Below are 22,016 nucleotides of genomic sequence, written 5' to 3'. Positions count from 1 at the left end.
CAGCTGCTATGTATTAATCGGGTCATTATCTATTTGGTCAATATTGGATCCGGTTTCCCTAATTTTCGAAGGTGTTCACACATTGCACATGCTTTGGCCAGGGGAATACTTAATGGTTACAGTCAGATTTTTAGTAGATTCGAGAATTCATGGTGTCCTTCTCTCGAAGATCTCATTGTGGCCCTTTAAGAAGAATCGTTTTAGCTAGACCTCCGATTAGCGAGGATTCAGATCCTCTACTGTTGAGCAGCCCGACAGGACTCTACTGTCAAGACACAATAAGGCGGGGAATGACCGCCTTATCTCTGCCCAAGCACCTTGCTCGAATGGGGGTAAGGCGATCATTTACCACCTTATTGTGTCTTGACAGTAGGATACTGCCGGGCAACTCGACAGTAGAGGATCCAAATTGTCCGATTAACCTGATTTTGTACCTTCAGTTTTCTTTTTCAAATCATAAATGAATAGAAACCAGAATTTTCAAATCCGAGATTTTTTCATGTCACTTTCTCGATGATTTAATGGTGCCCCTCGAAACAAAATCTTTTCTCGTAAATATCCGATTGACTTGATTTCAGTGTTATCAGATTTCCCTTTCAAAATTAGGTACCTGTGAGACGTGTGAACTAGGATTTTCAAATTTGCAATTCCCCCCTATTTGTTTCCTTGTTTGTCAATAATGGCTCTTGAAATAGAAATTTTTCCATGCGGACATCTGAGTGACCCGATTTCAATGTCATCGTATTTCCTTTTCAAAATTAGTTGGTTGTGACATAGGATTTTGAAATTTCTAGGTTTCCCTATCTATTTCCTTCTCAACCAATAATGGCCTTCAAAATAGAATCTTTTTGACTAACCTGATTTCAGTGTCAGGGATTCTCTTTTTATAGATTTTAACTTGAAGTACACTTTGCCTTGAAGTATTAATTGAACGGTTGAACCTTTTAAGGAGAAACCCACTTGCACCATAAGAATATATGGGGCCAAATGATCACCCTGTTTCATTCAATGAAAGACAGAAATCCCATCCCCATGATACTTTTTCGCATCCTCTCATTAGCCTTGCATAAACCACGCTCCCTCATAGAGAAGTCATACCTTTAAAAATAAGATCAACAAGAGGTGATGATGGTGTTCGCAACTAGGGATGCAAATAGATTGGATTCGGCCCGGATAGTGCTATATCCGCATTTGCATCCAATTAATTTTCGCACGAATTCTGATAGTGTTAAACGGATATAAACATGGATACGGATCAAATATTTTATCCGTTTACATGTAAATATAGCTTTTCATATAACCTATTTGTATCCACATCCATTTAACTTTTGGATGGATTCGGATAGGGCTAAACGGATATGAACATGGATACGGAAACGGATTTTGACTATTCATTTACACCCCTATTCGCACAACCTTTTAAGAACATGAACTGTATATAACATGAAGCCATGAACCATGAAAAGACTATTATAACCCAAAGGTTTATCACTCTGTTTCCAAGAATAAAAAACGGTTTAGTACTCTGATTTCAGTCTACCCCATTGGGTCCTCCGTCGCCGTATGATGTTGATTGACTAATAACTAAACAGAATAACATAAACGAAATGGGTTATTTATAATTCATTAATGCATGTTAGTTAGGATCTTGTAATGGGTCTGATCTGGTGGTCCGTTGAGGTTGACCCGGAAAAACAACTTTTGGGTTAACCCATCAGTTGAGCTGTTTTTAGGTCGTCTCATGATCAAGGTTCGTCATCTAAGTATTAGACTCGAGATAGGTCAAGGCTGATACCGATTTGAATCGATCAAAATCGGCTTAGATCGATAAAAAATAATCAAAATTCATGTTTTACTGGATTGGGCTAGGATCAATGAAAAATGGGCAAGAGATCTCTACTTGGTCGTATGGTATCTACACAAGCATATGGGCAAATGGGAGAGCACGCTTGGGTATCTACCCAGGGGACAGATGCATCATTTCACGGTATACTGTGAGAGGCAATAGGAAACACCACCAAGTAGAGATCTTTTTTTCATAAAAAATATAATAAAATACTAAAAATCGATACGTATCAATTAAAATCCCTAAAATATCGATCAAAATATCCAAAAAAATGACAAGTATCAGACCAACCGAGTTGACCGATCCAGGAGTACCTTGCCAGTTCGGTCTAATCTCGGGATCGGGATCAGACTCAGCTAATATCGATCCAATCCAGCCAATTTCGACCGATCCGAGATTATGAACCATATGCTCATGATACTTGACCACCAACCCTTCTCCGGAGCTTCTCCCTCAAATTAATGTACAACTCATCTCATAAAATCCACTTTAATCAATCAAAATCAGAATCACACGCCTATTTGAAAGGTCTTAGAAGAGCTAATTAAATATCTGCATTTGGAGACATGCGGTGGTTAGTTCAAATGCATTATCATTGATTACCGATAATATAGATCGAGGTGCCTAGAATGAAGTTTAAGTGATTGGGAAACTAAATAATTCACTATTGAAGAATATATCGTTATATATGAGGTTGATTGTTGTTACTTGATTCGTAATTAAGTCTGCTTCTATTGCTTTTAGGTGTTTGTAGGGATCTTTATCGTCTCCAGTGTGGTGCACTACTCAGTAAAACTACGTGCATTGTGTTATTGGTGAAGCCTGATTTTGGTCCAGAAAGTGTAGTTGGGATCTTTGGAGGGCCGTTTCGGCCTCGAAGGGACCTCAGATTGCCGAAAAATGACGTACGTCCCCGCCAGAGGCAATTGTGAACCGGACAACATAAAAGGAATAGACACCTGTAAAATCAGACCGAATGCAAAACGATTATGATTTTCGTTGATTCCTATTCAGTTGAGTTTTGCTTTCACCTTATTAAAATGTAAACCGCACTGTTACCAAACCCATTTCGATTCTCCTCCAGTTGTGGCAAGAGCTGGACGATCCAACCCAGCAAAACAAGGGGTATTTGGGTCATTTTACAGGTGGCCCCCCCTGCAAAATACCAACCCCCCTTTGTTTTTTCTAGGTCTCTCTCTCTCTCTCATATGATGTGGTCTGTATGGGGATGATATGGAAATGTCAATTGCTTAGGGGATTTGAACAGAATAATTTGGCACGCCATCCTGGAAGTTAACGTCCAACCCATGTATATATGTATATATATATATATATATACACGCATGCAAGGCTGTATAGAGAGAGAGAGAGAGAGAGGCATATAGATAGCTAGCAAAACACTACAAGTTCGATCTCTCCCAATGAGTTCCTCATTATTATGGTGTCTCCTAGTATTTTTCCTAGTTGGTGAAGCAATTCCAGCTGGAACTACTAACCCTAAATTTGATACAAACTATGAGATTACCTGGGGATATGATCATGTTCAGTCTATAGACCAAGGAACACAAATCCAGCTCTCCATGGACAACTCTTCTGGTTAATCCATCTTCTTTATTACCTTCTCCTTCTTGATTGCATGCTTCTTTCTTTTCTTCTTACTAATTATTTGATTTTACAGTACAGGCTCTGGGTTTGGATCCAAGTTGAATTATGGTTCTGGATTTTTCTCTTTGAAAATAAAGCTACCTGATAAGGACTCTGCAGGAGTAGTTACAGCTTACTATGTAATTAAGGTTTCCCTTTTCTGGTGATCTGTTCTTCTTCTTCTTCTTCTTCTGCACTGTAAGAATGGTTTGGGTCTTATTATTGATTTGAATGAATTATTGGCAGCTGAATTCACACAGTGATAAATATGATGTACTCGATTTTGAATTTTTGGGTAATAAACAAGGGAAGCCTTATACATTACAGACTAATGTTTTTACAAATGGAGAAGGAAACAGAGAGCAAAGAATTCATCTCTGGTTTGATCCAACAGCAGATTTCCACTACTACAAAATCCTTTGGAACCAACATCAAATTGTGTAAGTCTAACATTCTCCCTTTAATTATTTGATGCATATATATGTATAAGAAAGCTCAATATTCCAATTGCATCTTATGCTTATCATCACACATGCATGGATTGAAAGAACTCTCTCTCTCTCTCTTCCATCATTCATGTGACCAATTAAGTTGCAACATGCTGATCGAGTTTAGGGTTTAACCAAGAATGGAGAGAGAGAGAGAGAGAGAGAGAGAGAGAGAGAGAGAGAGAGAGAGAATGTTGAAATGGATGTATGGCAAAACTATGAAGGTTAAAGTAAGGAATGATCATATTAGAGCTAATTTAGAAATAGTTTCGATACATGATAAATTACGAGAAAATCGTTTGAAGTGGCATGGTCGTGTTAAACAAAGGCATTTAGATGATCCAGTATAAAAAAGTGATTTGATTCAGTTTGAAGGAAAATAGACAGACCTAAAATGACCATAGAAAGACATGTATATTTTAAGCCTATCAAATATGACTTCGGATAGAACTGATTGAAGGGCAAGGATCTAGAGGTTGGTTCACATTCTCGTACGTTGGATGCCAGCCAAATGGAATCCACACCCCCTGCCCGCAAGGAGGAGTGGATTCCAAATGGCTGGCATCCAACGTACGAGAACACATTCTCGTACGAGAATGTGATCCAAGATCAATAATCTATATAGATAACCTAATTTAGTTGGGATAATGCTAACTAGTTATAAATCAACTTCTCTAACTAGCTAATTGTGTATTTTGATGACTGGATTGCCATTACAGGTTTTATGTTGACACTGCCCCCATTTGGGTTTTCAAGAATATGACTAACATTGGAGTTAACTACCCAACTCAAGCAATGCAAATAGAAGCAAGTTTATGGGATGGGGAGAGTTGGGCCACAGATGGAGGCCAAACAAAGACAGATTGGAGCCAAACACCATTCAAAGCAAATTTCCAAGGATTCAACATTGATGGCTGCCCAACTCAAAACTCCAACACTAATCAATCTTGTAATTCATCTAAGTATTGGTGGAACACTGAGAAATATTGGCAGCTAAATTCCACCCAAGGAACAGAATATGAAGAGGTGAAAAGCAAGTACATGACATATGACTACTGTTCTGATAGATCAAGGTACCCATCAACTCCTCCAGAGTGTCCTCAATGACAAGGACCTAACCATCCTTCACCATCTTCCTTCCTTCCTTTATCACAAACAAGTCATTACTAATTCTCTACCACCCAACTGTGATTCTTGAATAATAAAGGAAACCAGACTATGTACGTACCATTACCATTATAAATATAGTCATGTTAGTCTGCACATACGTGTAGGTGCACGTACATGTGAGACGCAACCATCTATCCTATTTTTGTCATTTACAAGGGGAGGAAAGGTATTTATGGAAACAAAATAAACATGTGATTGGCTTTGAGATGTACGTATGTGCAAATGATCCATGTTCTCATAAATAATTGTTACCAAAGTGTGTCTCAGGGAATATATAGCATTGTAATTATCGGATCCAATAAAAATGCTTAGTTGTGCCGTTATCTGTTCAACTGGTGATTGGAGAAATTTACCATATATAGTGTTGTATTTTTTGAAATGTAATTTCCAGTTTATTTCTAGGGAGATCAACACTATAGCTGACTCCCTAACTAAGGAAGACATGCACTCTCTGTTCCGAGCAGGACAGTTTGGTCAAACTCTTCTCCATGGTTGATGGAATCTTTTAATCCGACATCTACGAGTTTTGCTCACTTTAATGAATAGAAAATTCTTTTACCAAAAAAATAAATGAAACACATAGCTTCTGTGAATAATTATTCATGTAAAAATTTTTAAGGATTATTTCTATGAGGTAAAATATGATGTAAAATATAAATGTAATATTTTTCAATGTTTGTGTGAAATTTATTTTACATGAATAATTATTTAAAATAATTACATAATATGACATCTTAGCAGAACTGATTAGGTAGCGCATATTATAATATATGGTATCAAGTTTGCTAATTCATTGACAAAGGAACACATTTTTTTATTTATGAGTCAACTATAATTTCTACCGTTTCCTATAAAATTCCAGGGCCATTCAAAAACCTGAAGAATTAACCTCTTTGACAGAAAGACAGCTCCCTTTGCAAGAAGAATTAGGTTGTCTACATACCATAATTATAATTACAAAAATTATATATAATTTTGAAAACAAGAAAATGTAAATGGTATGGATCTAATTCTTCATCAACCATGGAGGAAATGTGATGCAATTTTGCATTGGATATAGGAGGACTCTTTGATTTATTTTTATAATTTCCTTCTTTTTTTTTTCTAATTTATTTCTGTTGATGGAGTCATAGATAGAGTTTATTTCAGTCTTTTAGTCCAAATTCGAGTCAAGTTCTGTTTTAGTTTTGGATAAGGATTAGGATTGTTTTAAGCCTTTCAGTACATGCTGTAATGAAGAATTCATGGGTTTTTGGAATGAAAATTTGAATTGATACCATTTGACTGCCAAGATCTGTCAGTTGTGCTACTGTACCCTCCTCTTTTCTGAACCTCTGTCCATCTCAGGTACAGTCCTTTCTCTTTATTTTTCTTTCCTTCCTTATATTATTTTATGGAATTTAGCTCGTCTCCAGGGAGCCCAGCACGCCCAGGGTGCTGCCAGCTGTTGGGCTGTGCTGCATACATCCCTAGGTATGTGCCGAGATATGTGCGGCACAGCTCAACCGTTGGATACCCCCTGGCAGCACCCTGGGCGCTGGGCTCCCTAGAGACAATCTTGATCCTTATGGGGTTTGGAAACCCTAGGATGGTGGGTGAACCGTCCTCTATGGGTGGAGGAAAACTTTGTCCATATATTACATTTCCTTCTTAGAATTATTACTCTTAACTCTTATTTATTTTTTCATTCCAAGTTTACCCCTTCCATTTATCCGTTACACTCTTTTGTTTGTATTTCTTCCCTTATATTGAAATTCCAATAAATTATGATACTACCACCGGTACTGTAAATTTTAATTTATTTACAATTCTGCCATCACTTTAATAATCTTTCCAATATTTTACAGTTTTGCCACTATGCTCTCAAATTGAGTTATTTATCATATGGGAAGTAGTTTTCTGTTCGGGAGTGTGGTCATGTGTCTCTCTGCTCAAAACAAGGGGAGCTGAGTGTCTTTTCATAAGGCCGGGGAGGAGAGAGATAGACTCATGGGAGTGTTGGCGTAGGCCACACTCCTGAACAAAGTTATTTTTCTCGTATCATATTCATGGACCCATAGCGAACCCAACTAGGGATTTTCAACCCTGGGATCGCTCATCAACATGAACCTTTGAAGATGCATGTTCAAGGATTTCTTATTTGAACATGCATGCCTAGCTAGTTCAACAGCTAATGGTTCTAAATGTTGAACTAAAAGAGAGATAGTAAGCTGGAAATACCATAAAGAAGAAAAGATGTATCATCGAAGTTACCAAGAGTAACTACGTACTAACTAGTAAGATTCTAGTTGAAGATGTAAACAAAACTAAGCTCTATTGCCCTTCAAACTCCTGCCTATATTGCTAGTGAGCTGAGCCTCCATGCTCTATGTCGTAATCATATCGGTCTGCAAATAAGATTCTATCAGTTGGAACGATCAGGAAAGAAGGCATATCTTCCATCCTCAAGTGATTTAGTTGAAATTCCCATCTGCAATACGTTAGGAAATACCGGAACAGGAGTAGGGATTTAGTACTCTTAAACAAGGTTCGGATGGTAAATTGTCTTATATGTATCTCCAATTAGGTCCAGCTTGGCTTGGTCAATCTTCATTACAAATCACACCAAAAAAATTAAAAAAAGTTTTAAAAAAAAATCACATTAATCCCACGTGATGCCATTATCTAGTAAGAAGATCGAACACTTGGCTTCCAAATCTCTCGGAATACCGTTATTCTGTCCAAAATTTTAGTAGCAAAAATTAAGTCTCATTTGCAGACGTTATTTTTCCCAAAATTTGAGTGGCAAAGAGCCTTATTTACGGTCATTACTCTGTCCGAAGCCGGAGTAACTCAAAAACCATCCTAGCTGTTATTTTGTCCAACCAAAAAGAGGCAAGACAATCATTCGTCTCCACCTGAGCCGAGGAGAGATATATTCTGTATCCCGAATTTTAGCATTTGTCGGGCCGCAAATAGACCACCCTCAATCATAGAGGACGGAGGTGAAAGAGAGGAACGTGGAGATCTTCATCACACCCCAAAAAACCTCTGCGAGGGGATCCGACGCGGAGACGTGGAGATCTTTATCTAATGTTGATATTTCTTGTACTCTTTGTTTAGTGGGTTTGGAATCTCATTGGCACTTGATTGTCTCAAGCATATTTGGGCTGCTGGATCACTTGGATTACGCACAAGCATATTTGGGCTGCTGGATCACGCACTGAATTCCTCTAGGTGACTTCCTTAGTATTTTGAGTCTCTTGACCCATTTTGATCTTATTCCCAAATTTGATCTAATCTCATATCCTTTCTATTTCAGCTATCGCCAAGTATTTTGTTTGGCTCTTTGAGAATAAACATGTATTCCAGAAAGAACAATTTGCTCGTAATCTTGTCATTAATAGTATTTCTAAGTGGTATGCTGATTTTTGGTACTCAATTAACCTTTCCTCAAACTCTTCCTACGATGCTATTTCCTGCATGTCCCTTACTGAAATTATCGTGCATTATCCTCTCCGGGAACCATCTAATTAGTTTACAAGCCAATTGCAATTGTTGGTTGGGTAGGGAATCATCTCAATAGGCCATCAGTCAACCTTTGAATTTCCCTTGCAAACAAACGGAACCTAAGGAGCCACTGATCGTATTTCGGCTCGCAATCATAAAGAAGATGGCTCATGGCCATGTTATCTTGAGCCACAGTCTGCAAAGAACAGAGTTGATGAATTGCAACATGTAGACAACTAGCAGTTAAATCTTTTTTCGGAGAAGATTTTAAGAAGTCTTGCTAGCATAGAGATATGCTGGAACAAACACCCTCTCCTAATAGCACATCAGAAGTCCAATAAAATATGCCGAATATGGGCATGAAATCGCTATTTGCAACACTTAATTGTAAACAAGAGGAGAGAACAAGTTTTACCTTTATTCCCATATCTTGGTCTCCTTTTTTGTATTATAAGATTGTCAAGTGTCATCATACAATGTTCTAACTGCAAGGTGCAACAATGACCCTTGAACCAAAGTTCTGAACCATCCATCCATAAATATGCAACATACATGAAAACTCCTTAACTGATACAATTCTATTAAATCCAACTATCCATTTAACACACGAGGCCTTCACTTACAACAAGAGATGCCCCTACCTCAGAGAACACCAAAGAAAGGATTTACGATTGCGGAGTTTAACTCGGACCCAGCTGTGTTTAGCACTGCCATGTCAACTTTGTCTCTTGGAAGAAACAAGAACTCACCACCTTCAATTTTCTCAAATCCAGCGACTTCAAGAAACTCAACTCCCCCTTTTAAGCTACCAACTCTCTCCTGTGGAGAATATTTGGGACAGAAAAAAACCAGTGTCAAATGATAGAATGTAATGGTGGGGGAAGTGCAATTTATTTGAGAAGAATATTTAGGCACCCATATATGTGGACTATTAATAAGGGTAAATGAGGAAGATGGACAACCAATTAGATTTGTAGGTGCTGTGATGGCACTTGAAAGTACCATTGCCATTCATCATGACAGTCCAAAAAGCATGCAGGAAACCAGACAATGATGATCCAACCTGTGATTTTGAGGCTATATTTAGAGCTGACAAATTTTTTACCTGACTTGCAATCCACACTAACCCACCCGACCAGTTCAGCTTCAAATCCTAATCAAAGGGTCCTGGGTCAGTGCATAGTGGCCAATCGTAACTAAAGTTAGCCTGGATTGGCAGGCCAATTCCAATCTGAATAACCCAATGTAAACAAGTTCTGGTTGGTACCGCATAAAATGAACCACTTTAGCCATAAGAGACCTAGGTGAACCTGGAAATTTAGTAAAGAACCCATAAACCAACCCAATGATTTCCCAGACATACACCAGCATGTGACTTCAGCATTTTGAGTTTAAAATGATCTACCAGTGCAGTATCTTACCTGAAATGATGGATTGTTGAGTCGAATCTTTCTGAACTTCTCCTCATTCGGATTCTTTGCAACATTCCCCACATAAGTTAGAAGAGTCTGGAATGCCCTCTTCACTTTAGCATCATCATCCTAACCCGATAGAGAAAAACAGGAATGAGGTAAAACATTTGCACTCTTTGCTGAGGAAGTTGGAGTAATACATATCAGCAAGTTTGACTGAAGTCGTGTTGACAGTTCCCCACAGAAGCATGGGCAAGGCCAAAGCGGAAAGTTTTAAAAATCTCTTCAAATTTTGGACTTCAAATATAATTTATATATATATATATATATATTTTGGAAGTTCATTCAAATAGGATATTTCTCAAATTAAGTATGCCTACTAATCTAATATAGTGCAGCACTCCCCCAGATGAACCCCACCAAGAAAAAAGAAAAATCTCAAAAAGTATTCATTACGTAAGAAGTGCCCCAAATCACATTACCTAAATCCCGTAGACCCAACTCTTTGCCTATGTGTTTTGAGTTCCCATAGAGTATGCTCCCCAATGCTCAATCCCCAATCCATATTCTAGCAGATATTTACTATCTATAACTCTGGATCATGGTTCAAGATTTCGCGAAATATCGCTGATATATCGGCATATTTCGGAAATCTCGACACTACCGAGACGAAATGGACATACGAAATGAAAGAAGTACAAATTTCGGCGAAATTTCATGATATTTCGGGATTTACATGGCAATTGTGGATGACTACACTCGTTTCTTCTCTGAAACTATACCGTGGTCCACGTATGTCCTTCAAACAAAGAGCAATGGACGTCGACTCCAACGGAGCATGAGTGTGGTCGATCCAGGAAGGCATAGCAAATTAGCAATTATTACTAGGATTTGTTTTATGACAGTTGTGAGTCTTGTGAGTTGTGACTTTGTGTATTGACTATTGAGTATTGAACTAATGACTTTTATGGAGTTTATGAGTTATGACTTATGAACTTATGCACTTATGACTTTATGAGTTTAAAGTTTAAACTAAAGGCTACTTTTGACTTTATTTTTGCTTAAATTTGTTATTATGTCTTTTAGTACTTATACAACGTGTATGTAACTATTTATACATCAGGGTCCGACCGTATACTGTCAATCAAGGGTGCAAACCCAAAACACCACTTTGAGTTCACTTGTTTGCAATATGAAGGTTTAAATGTTGTTTATTTAGCTTAAATAAGGGTGTACAAGAAGTATCAGACCTTAATATGGCCAAAAACCCACCGAGATGGATTGCCGAAATATGGCAGAAAAAATACCATATTTCAGAGAAAATTCGGTAAATTTCGGATATTTCAGAAATCTTGACCTGCCCAAAATGGCGAGACGGGATGAGATCTTGAACCTTGCTCTGGATGATGTATGCCTCATGGGACTTATTCTTAATTATCTTTTTAATGAGCTATTTGTGTATATGATACACCCAAATATTATAAACATTCATTGAAATTTTTTTGAAAGAAATTCTGCAGCTTGTATTGGAGTATTACAATATTGAGACTTTTTTTTCGTTCAGTTTCCCATTTAACAAAAATTCCATTTTTTTAATGGTTTGGTTGCAAACAAATATGGCCAACACTAGAGGTTTTTGAACACTGCTTAGTTCCTTATGTTCTAATTATCTGAACTAAATAAGTATCACTTGATCAATTCTAAGTAAATCCTGATGGAGTGACAGTGGGTCAGCAATACAGGTCTGAGACAGGTTTTGGTCAAATACGAACCCCCTGACGAGGGAGAGGTGGATCGGTATACTAGACATATCAAAGCAAACAAGAGAGATTCAATAATAAAAGAAAAACAAGAAGAACCCCTTCGGGTTTGCCATAAAACCTTAACAAAGTAATCTACAAAATAAATGTGCCATTCACCTTGTGATTTTGCTTAAGAGATCGTAAACAGTCTCTCATGCGCTCAGCCTTTGTAGCAGGCCTAACAGGCAATGAACTCTGAAATTTAAATAGAAGACAGGTATAAATAATCTATCAATAGAAATTTCAACCGAAATATAGTATACAAGAATAGTCAATTTTTATAAGTTCAACAGACGGGCACCTTTCTTTCCTCCACGACAGGTGTGGGGGGTTTTACAGCTGCAGGGTCTTCAGCTGGCAACCCAAGCTTCCTCCTCCTTTCTGCCTGTAAAGACGTAGATTAGCAATTTTGGAGTCTCACAAGCCTAAAAACCCAAGTCTAGACTCAAATGTATGATGCTAACCTCTATCTTAGACCAAACCTATTACGAAGACTAAATATCACACAAAGATAGAATCAAATCCTGATAACCATTAATAGTTAAATAAAAAGAATCAAAAGTAAAATCCCATATTGATCACCATTCTTTACTTTTTGAGTGATGTTTAAGTTGCATGAGTTATGGACATGTAAACTCTCTTTGCACTACCTTCTACACTAAAGAAGAAAGGAATTATAACACTTGTATAATATTACTCTCTCTATAAGAAATCGGCATGCAAACTAGGAAAAGATAAACATCTACAGATAATAAGAAAGTAGGAACTAAAATGCTGATCATTTAACTGCAATCAACAAAAATAAGGATGCAGAATCCAGGTAGGACCTTATCTTCCTCTAGTTTCTGTCTGATTTTCTCCCTTGCTCTTTTCTCTTCTTCTTTCTCTGCTTTCCGCAAGGCCAATATACTACAATACAGCAAAGGAAGTGCAAGTCATTCAAAAATTATAAATATATCAAGTAAACTACCAGGCGGAAAGGTTGAAGCTCAGAATGGACAATGGGTAAGATTGAAAGGAAAATACAACAGTATAAAGCTTTCAAGTTTCAGACAAACCGTTTTCTTTCATTATCCTCCTCAATTCGCTTTGCTTCAAGTAATTCCTTACCAGCTCGAATCCTTTCCTATAACCATACGGTAACTTGATTACATGGTAGGAACCTCAACAAAACAATAGCAAAAATTCAAGACAGATGCAAGATCACATTACAGGCATGTTTCCAGGACATGCTCTCATACAAGATTATCATCATCATCTGCTACATAACATTATGAGAACTCACCTTCCCATTGTAGGTGCCAACGAGAATCTTGAGGCCAACCTAAAATTTTGGTTTCCTAATTCAGCATTGGGAAAAGCCGACCCCTTTTAGTTGGGATAAGGCTGAGTTGATAGCTAATTTGGCATTGGGAAAAAGAGTAATTTGGACAGGAAAACTGGTTACAAATGGAAGTTCCCTCCTATATGGTTGTAATAACATATATTGGGTTTAAGTGAAAACATATTTTAGACTCTGGTATGGTGCATTGCAGCAAAATGGACTAAGAACACAAACGATTGCCACTAGAAGTGAGGGGGAAGTAGAAATCTCCACGTGTATCAGCCATGTGGAGGTGCTAGATCAGCTGTAATACTCAACTAAACTAAGCCTTTCCCAGCTAAAAGCGGTCGGCGAATCCTGGTTCGACCTTCAACTCTGTTTAAAGCCACAACTATTCTTAAACCTAAGTCATCCATATCTTTTCTCTCTTTCTTCCCAGATAATCTTCGCCCTACCCCTGGTTCTTTTAGCTCATCTAATCTGCAAGCTCTCACTCCTTACCGGATCATTCAATGGCTTCTGTTTTACATGCTCAAGCCACCTCAAATGGCTCTGATAAAAGCAGATTTCACCGTGCTATATCTAATTAAAGCAACTAATCTTAAAGAATGAAAAACAAAATTTCAAATTCAAATTCAACAAATCCATCTTTTTCTGCTAAACACATAATCTTGATTTTAAAAATTCATATCAAAGATCACTCAATTTCTGACAAGCTAAAAGATTTCATTGTAAGAATACAAGGTAATAAGAGGAGGGAGTCATCATGGTATTTCAACAAATACCTTCTCCCTTTCAATTTCCATTCTCTTTTCCTCCTCCTCTTTCTTTTTCCGAGCTCGCTCCCTGAAAAAAGCATGCAAGGAATTAAGAACTAGAAAGGGAGAAATAGTGATATAAATGATCCAAAAATCACTTAAGAGATGGAGAAAGCTGATCACATCTGAACCACAAAATTAAATTGGTCAAAATATGTAGAAAGAATCTAAAAAAATGGCTAAACAAAAATGTTTCAAGAAGAAATTATAGCCAAAATGTAATTCTAATTACTTGTTTACCTATAACTGCAAATCATGCCAAAGATATTGAATTAACATGCATTATCCAACGGTTAGTGAAAGACATAAAGACACTCTAAAACAAACCTTAATTCTTGTTGTTTGATCTTTATTTCCTCCGGAGTAAGAGATGGTTTTGATTTTGCAGCCTCAACTTTGCTATTAGCAGGTACCTGAGGAGATTTAGGCAGATCAAACAATTAATGAATGCTAAGCAATAAGAACTAAGTTTTCAACTACCATTAATATAAGATCCTAAGTTACGCAACCTAAATAAAATATTACCTCCTAAAAACAGATTCAATCAAAACTCTATCTGCCACATGCACGTCAGCATTGACACATGAAGCTAAAATAAGTAGACTGTGTTCCAAAAAGATTTAAAGCAAACCCACTAACCCACATTTATAGCTCTTACAGACACAATACAGAGATCAATGGATGGGATTCAGGACAGCTTGACCAAGTCATTAATCGATACCGAATCTGCCCTCTAGTAAAGTTGAGACTTTTAAACCAAGCTCGACCAAGTCAGAAAATGTCAGCTATCCCCCATGCTTATATTAGGCTTTGTTGGGGTTGTTCAGTTTAGGTAAAGGTACTTAGCTTAAGTGTTTTCCCTGATCCCCCTAGGTTTAAGGGCTCCAAGACAACTTGCTGATAATATGTTACGTTGAGTATCCATTCTCTCCACCTTGCCCCGATTTCTATATCAGATGACATTAGCCCTCAGCACGACTACTGGCAGCTAATAGTATGTATCTTTAAGTGAAATACTGATTAAATATGAATGGACTTGTTGAAAAGATTATATGTTTCCAGTGCCAAGTATCAAACTGGTTTTACTCTCCAACTTCTGAAAACTATTGTTGCAACAGACGGAAAAGGTGAATAACTACGAATTTTATATTGTACACTAAATTAAAAAGTGAATGACTATCCAAAATGATAAAGTAGTGAAATTATATGTAATATATATGCAGAAACTGATATGCAATTTATTACAAGGAAAGCTATCACGAAAAGGAATCATACCATAGGCATCTGATCAATGTCAGGGTCATTTTCATGTTCAATAACCCAATTTACAGCCGCCTCAATGCTAGCATTGCCTGAGAAAAGAAAAACAAGTTCAAATAAACTCAAAAACCAAACGAACCACAACTGACTTGAACTGCAAACATATTATGAGTACACAATACAAGGAAGGGAGAGAGAGGCTACCACAAAAGATATCAAACTTCTTGGAAGTAGTAACAGCATGTTTAGGATTCAATCCACAAAAAATATGCTATTCAGAAAAATGTACACTAGCAAAAGCCACTTGAAACAGAAACTTTATTATCGTTGAGGATTGGTTATAAGAGGAATTACGTCTAGGACATTTCGTGTGGCCCTGTGTCTAGGCGCAGGAGCCTCGCGCCGCACACGGCCAGGTAGCATTCTTTTCCCCACATATTATATTATATGTCACTGTATTATATATAGTACATATCACATAATATATAATATATATTATATATAATATAACATAATATAAATATATATTAGATAATATAATATGATATATGTTAGAGAGAGGGGGTAGGGGCAGGGTAGGGGTGAGAGAGAGAGAAACTAGGAAATCCGGATGTGATTTGAAGTTTTAGAAAGTTCGAAAATCCGAATCCGATCCGCATCCGAATCCGTTTAGAGGTATCCGTATTTGATCAGGGAATATCCAGCTCCGATCACATCCGATCCGTATCCGATCCGAATCCGATCCGTTTCAACTAGGAACTTTCTAAAACTTCAAATCACGCCATTGAATTTCAATTCTACTTCCATACTAAGCAATTTGTTTCTGATCTGAACCTTCTTACGATTTCAAAATTCAAACTTGAAATTGATATATTGTTTTCCTACAACTAGTTTCAGTTAATCAATTTTCAAGTCATGTTTTCTAAGTTTGATCTCAGATTCTGACTATTATTAGGATTGTTATTTGGTACTGAAATAAATCTCTAATTCTGGTTTGTCTGAACCTTTTATCAAGTCTCAAATTTGGGAAATCCTTCAAAATAGGAATCTTCAGATAGGATCAAGCCTGATTTCTGATAACATATTCTCCCATCCAATTAGAGCTTTGACCAGAATTTTAGCTGAATCTGATCCCTTGACTCTCTTTCATTAAAATTCTTTGGACATTTGGTTTTGTTCCTTACTTACAATCCTTTTGCAAGCTGATCTCACACTAGATGTCACTGATTCAAGATTAGCACTGCATTAATGGGAGAAGGCCTTCTGATGCAGGTTTATCACCAAACTGGGCTTCTTTCCTTAGAAATAAGTCTTGGGTTGGGTTATAAACATGTCGGGCTTTTGGTCCCATGGGTTTTCACTGTAATAGGTCACTTTTATGGACCTAAAGCAGGGGTACATAAGATGCATACGGGATTAGCCCTATACTTAGTTTTATTTTAAGCAGTTTTTTTTTTTTAAAATTGAACCCGCCCAACCTGGTTGAACCAGTGGTTCAATTTAAGTGACTTAAGTCACCTCTTTTATTAATTATGTTTTCTTTTTATTTTCGGGGTCCACACCTCTCCATAATTTCTAGAGAGGGTGTGTTTTGTAATTAGACTCAGCCTGGGATTTGGGATTTCCTTTTCCTAGGCTGCATAGGGATTTAGGCCTTTGGCCAATATAAGTAAAGGACAACCGTGGGGCTCCTCTTTACCTCACTGTTTTATGAAATCTGCTCTTGCAAGTTGTTGCAACCTTTCTTCTATTGAAAATCTGCTTTGTGTGTGATCAAAGCCGGTGGGATTGGTGTGTGATCCAATCGACACTTTGCGGTGTGAAGCCCGGGTGGTTCGTTGGTGGGATTGGTGTTTGATCCAATCGACACTGCGATGTGAAGCCCGAGTGGTTCCTCTCAAGTTCTACTTTCAAGTTTTCTGTCCAAGTTTCTATTTTTATTCAAGCTACTGCCATTAAAAGCTGCTGCAGACTATCCTCTGTTGCTGCAAGTAAGTGTGAAAGCATCCCCATCCCCATACTTCTTTTCTTTTCATCCTCTACAGCCCAACCCTAAGTTTTCCCCCTTCTTGTTTTCAATTTCCCAAAACCCTAAGTCAACCACAGACCAAACCAGCCATCACCTCAGCCCCAAATTTGGATCGAATCTTCCCCTTCTCAATTGGGAAACTTGATCTGAGTTTGATCTCCAAACTCCCTCACAAACCCTAGTTTCCATCATTTCCATTAAAACTCCATAAACCCTAATATCTGCTCAGCCCATCCCAACCATCAAATCCTCACCCAAAGCTAGCTGAGTGACCCTCTCCATACTTGGAAAACTCGATCCAAAGCTCACTTCAAAATTCCCCCATTAAACCCTAGATTCCCTCACTTGACACTTTCTAAAAACCCGATACCTTAACCAGTTGCCATTCTGGTTTACATACTTTCGCTCATCAAAACATCTCGGGACCTTCACTGATAGACTCTCCCATAGTTGTCTAGGCGTCGCCTAAGCGTCCAGGCGCCTTGGTCGCCTAGTTGGTGTCGCCTTTATTTTGGGCCCTCTCCAACGCCTTGGGTCGCCTAGCCGCCGTGACAACTATGGACTCCCCTACACCTGCTTAGCATAACCAACACCACAAACCCTAACCCTAATTTTGACCTAAATTCATATTCTGCCCCAATCGGACTTCCAGTTCATATCAGATCCTGATGTACTGGCTTCTAGTTGGTCTCCTACCAATCTAGGACTACATTACCTTCTCTCCTTTAAGAGCAAAAAAAGGATGCAAGGTCATGCAATGCCTATTTGATCACGACTGTCTATAGGAAAAACTCAACAATAATTGCTGGTTTCAGAAAGAAGTCCACAGCTTGATTGATCAGAATTCGCCAATACGGGCAGATTTTCAGCTAGAGAAAAACAAGGTGAGATCTACTAAGCATAGTTCGAGAACTCGCGAGATCTCGCTGAGTTTCTCGGTTTTTCGAAATCCCGAGACGAGATGGGGATCGAGTCATAAAAGTACAATATCTCTTCGAGATCCGAGATCTCGATCATCTCGAATCTCGATCGAGATCTCGGTTTGACATAGGAAAATGCCCATCTAGGTCTTTTATATGAGTGCCAGATCTCGAGATCTTGCTAGAAAATCTTGGTATACAGACACCTATCGATGCCAGGAACCAAGATAGACACTTATTTATGCCTAATATCATTTAAGTAAATGTTTTTGTATTTCATTTACTTAAGATATTATTCATAAATAAGCAATTACCCCCCTATTTGAATCCAAGAAAAATAGTTAAAAAATCAAATTCCAAAAGGAAAAAAAGTCAACCCCCCAATTCAAGAACAAAAACTGGATTTTCGACGGTAGGTGCAATTTTCAACTTTCTAATGCTGGGGTTTTTCTCAAATCTAAAAATTTCATAAATCTTATTATGGTAAAACATTGCTAAAAACCAAAAGTGCGGTAAAATATTCATTTGTTTTGATGTCCAAAAAACTATTTTCATTCAGAGCGATTTTGACAGCATTCGCACACACCAAATTAAGTTTGACCGGTACATAACTCTTTCAATATAAATCAGATTAAAGCTTTCCAACAAGTCCAAGATTGCTAAAATCGGGTTTATATTGAAAGAGTTATGTACCGGTCAAACTTAATTTGGTGTGCGCGAATGCTATCAAAATCGCTCTGAATGAAAATAGTTTTTTGGACATCAAAACAAATGAATATTTTACCGCACTTTTGGTTTTTAGCAATGTTTTACCATAATAAGATTTATGAAATTTTTAGATTTGAGAAAAACCCCAGCATTAGAAAGTTGAAAATTGCACCTACCGCCGAAAATCCAGTTTTTGTTCTTGAACTGGGGGATTCACTTTTTTTCCTTTTGGAATTTGATTTTTTAACTATTTTTATTGGATTCAAATAGGGGGTATTTGCTTATTTATAAATAATATCTTAAGTAAATGAAATACAAATGCATTTACTTAAATGATATTAGGCATAAATAAGTGTGTTTGTCCTGTGTCTGTCCTGGTTTCTAGCATAAGTAAGTGTCTGTCCTGCTTTCCCACTAAGTGAAACTCCTATTTGGACTTTGTTTTTGCAAAATCTGATAGTGCCATTGTGTTTAAATGGCCTAAAATAGGCTAAATATCAAGTTTCAGACCCAAACTAGGTCTAAAACCCACCGAGATGAGGCTTCGAGTCGAGAAAAAAAAAAATGCACCAACTCGGCGCTGAGATCTCGACTCAACTCGGTTTTTCAAGGGTCCGAGTTGGCACCGAGACCCAAGTTTTCGAACCTTGCTACTAAGTGTACGGTCAAAATTCCAGTGCATGAACACCTTGCAAGCAGCCTTTTGTTGTATAGATTTTTAGTTTCTCGTCAACAACAGAGCATTCAATAGACATACTGCCTACAAAAAGTCCCAAGGAGGACAAGCCAAGTCAAGCATTGTATGACCTAGTTCACAAAAAAAAAAAAAGGCGTACCCAGTGCACGAGGCTCCCGCCACTGCAGGGTCTGGGGAGGGTTATAATGTACGCAGCTTTACCCCTGCTTTCGCAGAGAGGCTGTTTTCAGACTCGAACCCGTGACCTCTGGATCAAAATGGAGCAATCTTAACTGTTGCACCAAGGCCCGCCCTCGTATGACCTACTCACAGATACTTAGAAATCACCAAAAGTGAAGCGCATAGCTGCATAAGTATTGCCTAGAAATATAGTCAAAAGAGCTACCCTCGCTAAGATATAAATAATAATATGCAAGCACATATTCAAAGGAAGCCTTAAATGAAACATATTTAATCATCTTAACTACAAAGTTCTTATCAAATGCCCACCAGAATAATGAAGTGCACGTGTTGCCCTGGCCTTTGGGAATCCCATTGCTTCAAGTTCACCAAGCAGGTTCATATCAACTTCAGGAACAACCATTTCTGAAGTAAGAAAAGAGATTAATGTAAATAGTATCATCAACTAAAAAGTAAAACCAAACACCACTAAATCATCCAACTAAACAAGCCAACAGCAACTACAATACAGACAATATAGGCATATTATCCAGAAAAGTGATAACTATGCACAGTGGGGAACCTGGAGGGTAAGGGGAAGGTGTGCTACCACGGGACTTCCAGCCAACACCCCTCTGTCCCCCCCCCCCTCCCTCTATCCCTTTTTGTTCCTTCGCTAAACTAAAGTTTCATCATATTACAACTCTAAGGTGGATGACAGACAGCCCTTGATCGGTGCTTGTGTTTAGATATTAAGGGGGTTTTTTTTTTAACTTTTGAACAGGCTATTCACCATTAGTCTTTCAGCAGAGAGTTTTGAGTTTCAAATCAAACTTTGTCTGGCTATTCACCACCAGTTTTTCAGCAGAGAGATTTGAGTTTCTAATCAAACTTTGTTTGTGGCTTGTGTTTGGAATATTGAAATTCTAACAATTACCTTTTGTCTAGTTTTCAATTGAACAATTAAATTTTCATTTCTTGTTATAATTTCAAACATCAATATGCCCAAAATTTTCAAGGTAGAACATGTTCCCTCCTTCAAGCTTTAATTACCTCAAATTCTGAGTAAAACATAGCTGATTCTTGCTCAATCCCATTAGGTGGCACTGGTCAGCAGGTCAGATTAGTACATGTTTCGTCAACCTGAATCCAAACTAATAAATGACAAGCCAAAAGTAAACCAGTCCACTCTAGAAACAAGTGAGGCCGGGTACGAGCGGACATTTGAAGCAAGGGCGGAGACATGAAGATTAAAGATAGAAATAATAAAAAATAAAAAGAACATATGACTCAACCTTCTTTAAGAAACAATAAAACTACCCCTAACGGAGGTACAAGGTGGATGAGTGACCCATTTAACCTGGCCCTTTACCATCCTTATGTTTGTTCTCCTACTCCATCATCCAAAGCGAAAATGTCTGGCTACACCCGACTAATTTAATTCTTCCCACCCAACCTCTAAGTTTGTAATAACCAAATCCATCATCAATTCCATTCGGAAACAAAAATTTGTAAACATGATGTAGTGATATAAGTGAGTAATCATAAAGCCCTTCAGTCACCTATACAGTGCAGTCCAGAGCAGTTGAATAACCCGTCTATCTGGAACCACCAATCCAACAACATGATAGAATACAGGAGAAACCAAAATATAGGGGGAAAAGATAATTCCCAAGTTTGATATATTCAACATATTCGAAACCACAGAGAGATGAGTAAGGAGAATAAGAAGAAAAAGAAAAGCAGCCCCAATAACTTTTTGCTTGCATGGTATATCTGTATACAGAAATAGCATCGACCAATCTTTAATGTGCATCGATTTATGTGCCCTATCCATAAACATCTGTCATCCAATCAATTCTCTATTAAGAACCCAACTAAAATTTCATCCAAAACCAAATAAATCCCAAGTCCAGAAAGGTCAAAATTATAAGGCCCTGCATTAAATCACTAACCATTAAATGCCGTAACTAAAAAGAGAACTGTATGCAAAAAAAAAAAAAAAGCAACAAACATAGAATCCATCTTCCAATTGTGACCACGATCTAATTTGAAAGTATAATAAGGAAGGGGGAAAATTCACTTTACTTCAGTCAAGTTCAATGGAATTGTGTTATTATCAGTGTTGTCTGAGGGAATAATTTGTTAGAGAATGGTATGGGTAGGATTATTTCTGTTAGAAGTGGGTCAGGGTTATTGGGGAATGATTAGATCTTAGGAGTAGTGAGTACTACATAGCTTAGTCTATAA

At 37.7% G+C, this 22,016-nt stretch overlaps 2 protein-coding genes across 2 annotated transcripts in view; one reads left to right on the top strand and one right to left on the bottom strand.

Annotated features, from left to right (window-relative positions):
* Window positions 1-22,016, bottom strand: part of LOC122667642 (vicilin-like seed storage protein At2g18540) — a 34,128-nt gene that overhangs the window by 11,301 nt on the left and 811 nt on the right. Inside the window, exons 3-12 of the mRNA XM_043864011.1 lie at window positions 20,097-20,192; window positions 15,269-15,345; window positions 14,321-14,406; window positions 13,961-14,021; window positions 12,910-12,977; window positions 12,679-12,760; window positions 12,153-12,236; window positions 11,969-12,046; window positions 10,059-10,178; window positions 9,233-9,456 (exon numbers count right to left, since the gene is read on the bottom strand). Coding sequence (XP_043719946.1) covers window positions 9,280-9,456; window positions 10,059-10,178; window positions 11,969-12,046; window positions 12,153-12,236; window positions 12,679-12,760; window positions 12,910-12,977; window positions 13,961-14,021; window positions 14,321-14,406; window positions 15,269-15,345; window positions 20,097-20,192 — 929 coding nt within the window. The 3' untranslated portion in view covers window positions 9,233-9,279. The remainder of the gene's footprint in view (window positions 1-9,232; window positions 9,457-10,058; window positions 10,179-11,968; window positions 12,047-12,152; window positions 12,237-12,678; window positions 12,761-12,909; window positions 12,978-13,960; window positions 14,022-14,320; window positions 14,407-15,268; window positions 15,346-20,096; window positions 20,193-22,016) is intronic.
* LOC122667643 (xyloglucan endotransglucosylase/hydrolase protein 2-like) lies at window positions 3,243-5,184 on the top strand. Its single transcript, XM_043864012.1, has 4 exons — window positions 3,243-3,442; window positions 3,530-3,630; window positions 3,737-3,930; window positions 4,698-5,184. Exons 1-4 carry the CDS (start codon window positions 3,268-3,270, stop codon window positions 5,083-5,085), a joined length of 858 nt encoding a protein of 285 aa, XP_043719947.1. The 5' UTR covers window positions 3,243-3,267; the 3' UTR covers window positions 5,086-5,184.

Source organism: Telopea speciosissima, chromosome 7 (assembly GCF_018873765.1).
Source record: "Telopea speciosissima isolate NSW1024214 ecotype Mountain lineage chromosome 7, Tspe_v1, whole genome shotgun sequence".
NCBI classification, from domain to species: Eukaryota; Viridiplantae; Streptophyta; class Magnoliopsida; order Proteales; family Proteaceae; genus Telopea; species Telopea speciosissima.
The sequence above is the reverse complement of the archived record's forward strand: the minus strand, read 5'-3'. Positions and strand labels throughout refer to the sequence as shown.

What these genes read in the sequence shown, in the direction of transcription:
- LOC122667643 (XM_043864012.1), top strand. Translation starts at nt 3,268, where the DNA reads ATGAGTTCCTCATTATTATGGTGTCTCCTAGTATTTTTCCTAGTTGGT. An exon ending in GAGTAGTTACAGCTTACTAT is followed by an intron (nt 3,631 to 3,736) that starts GTAATTAAGGTT and finishes AATTATTGGCAG; the next exon opens with CTGAATTCACACAGTGATAA. An exon ending in TGGAACCAACATCAAATTGT is followed by an intron (nt 3,931 to 4,697) that starts GTAAGTCTAACA and finishes TTGCCATTACAG; the next exon opens with GTTTTATGTTGACACTGCCC.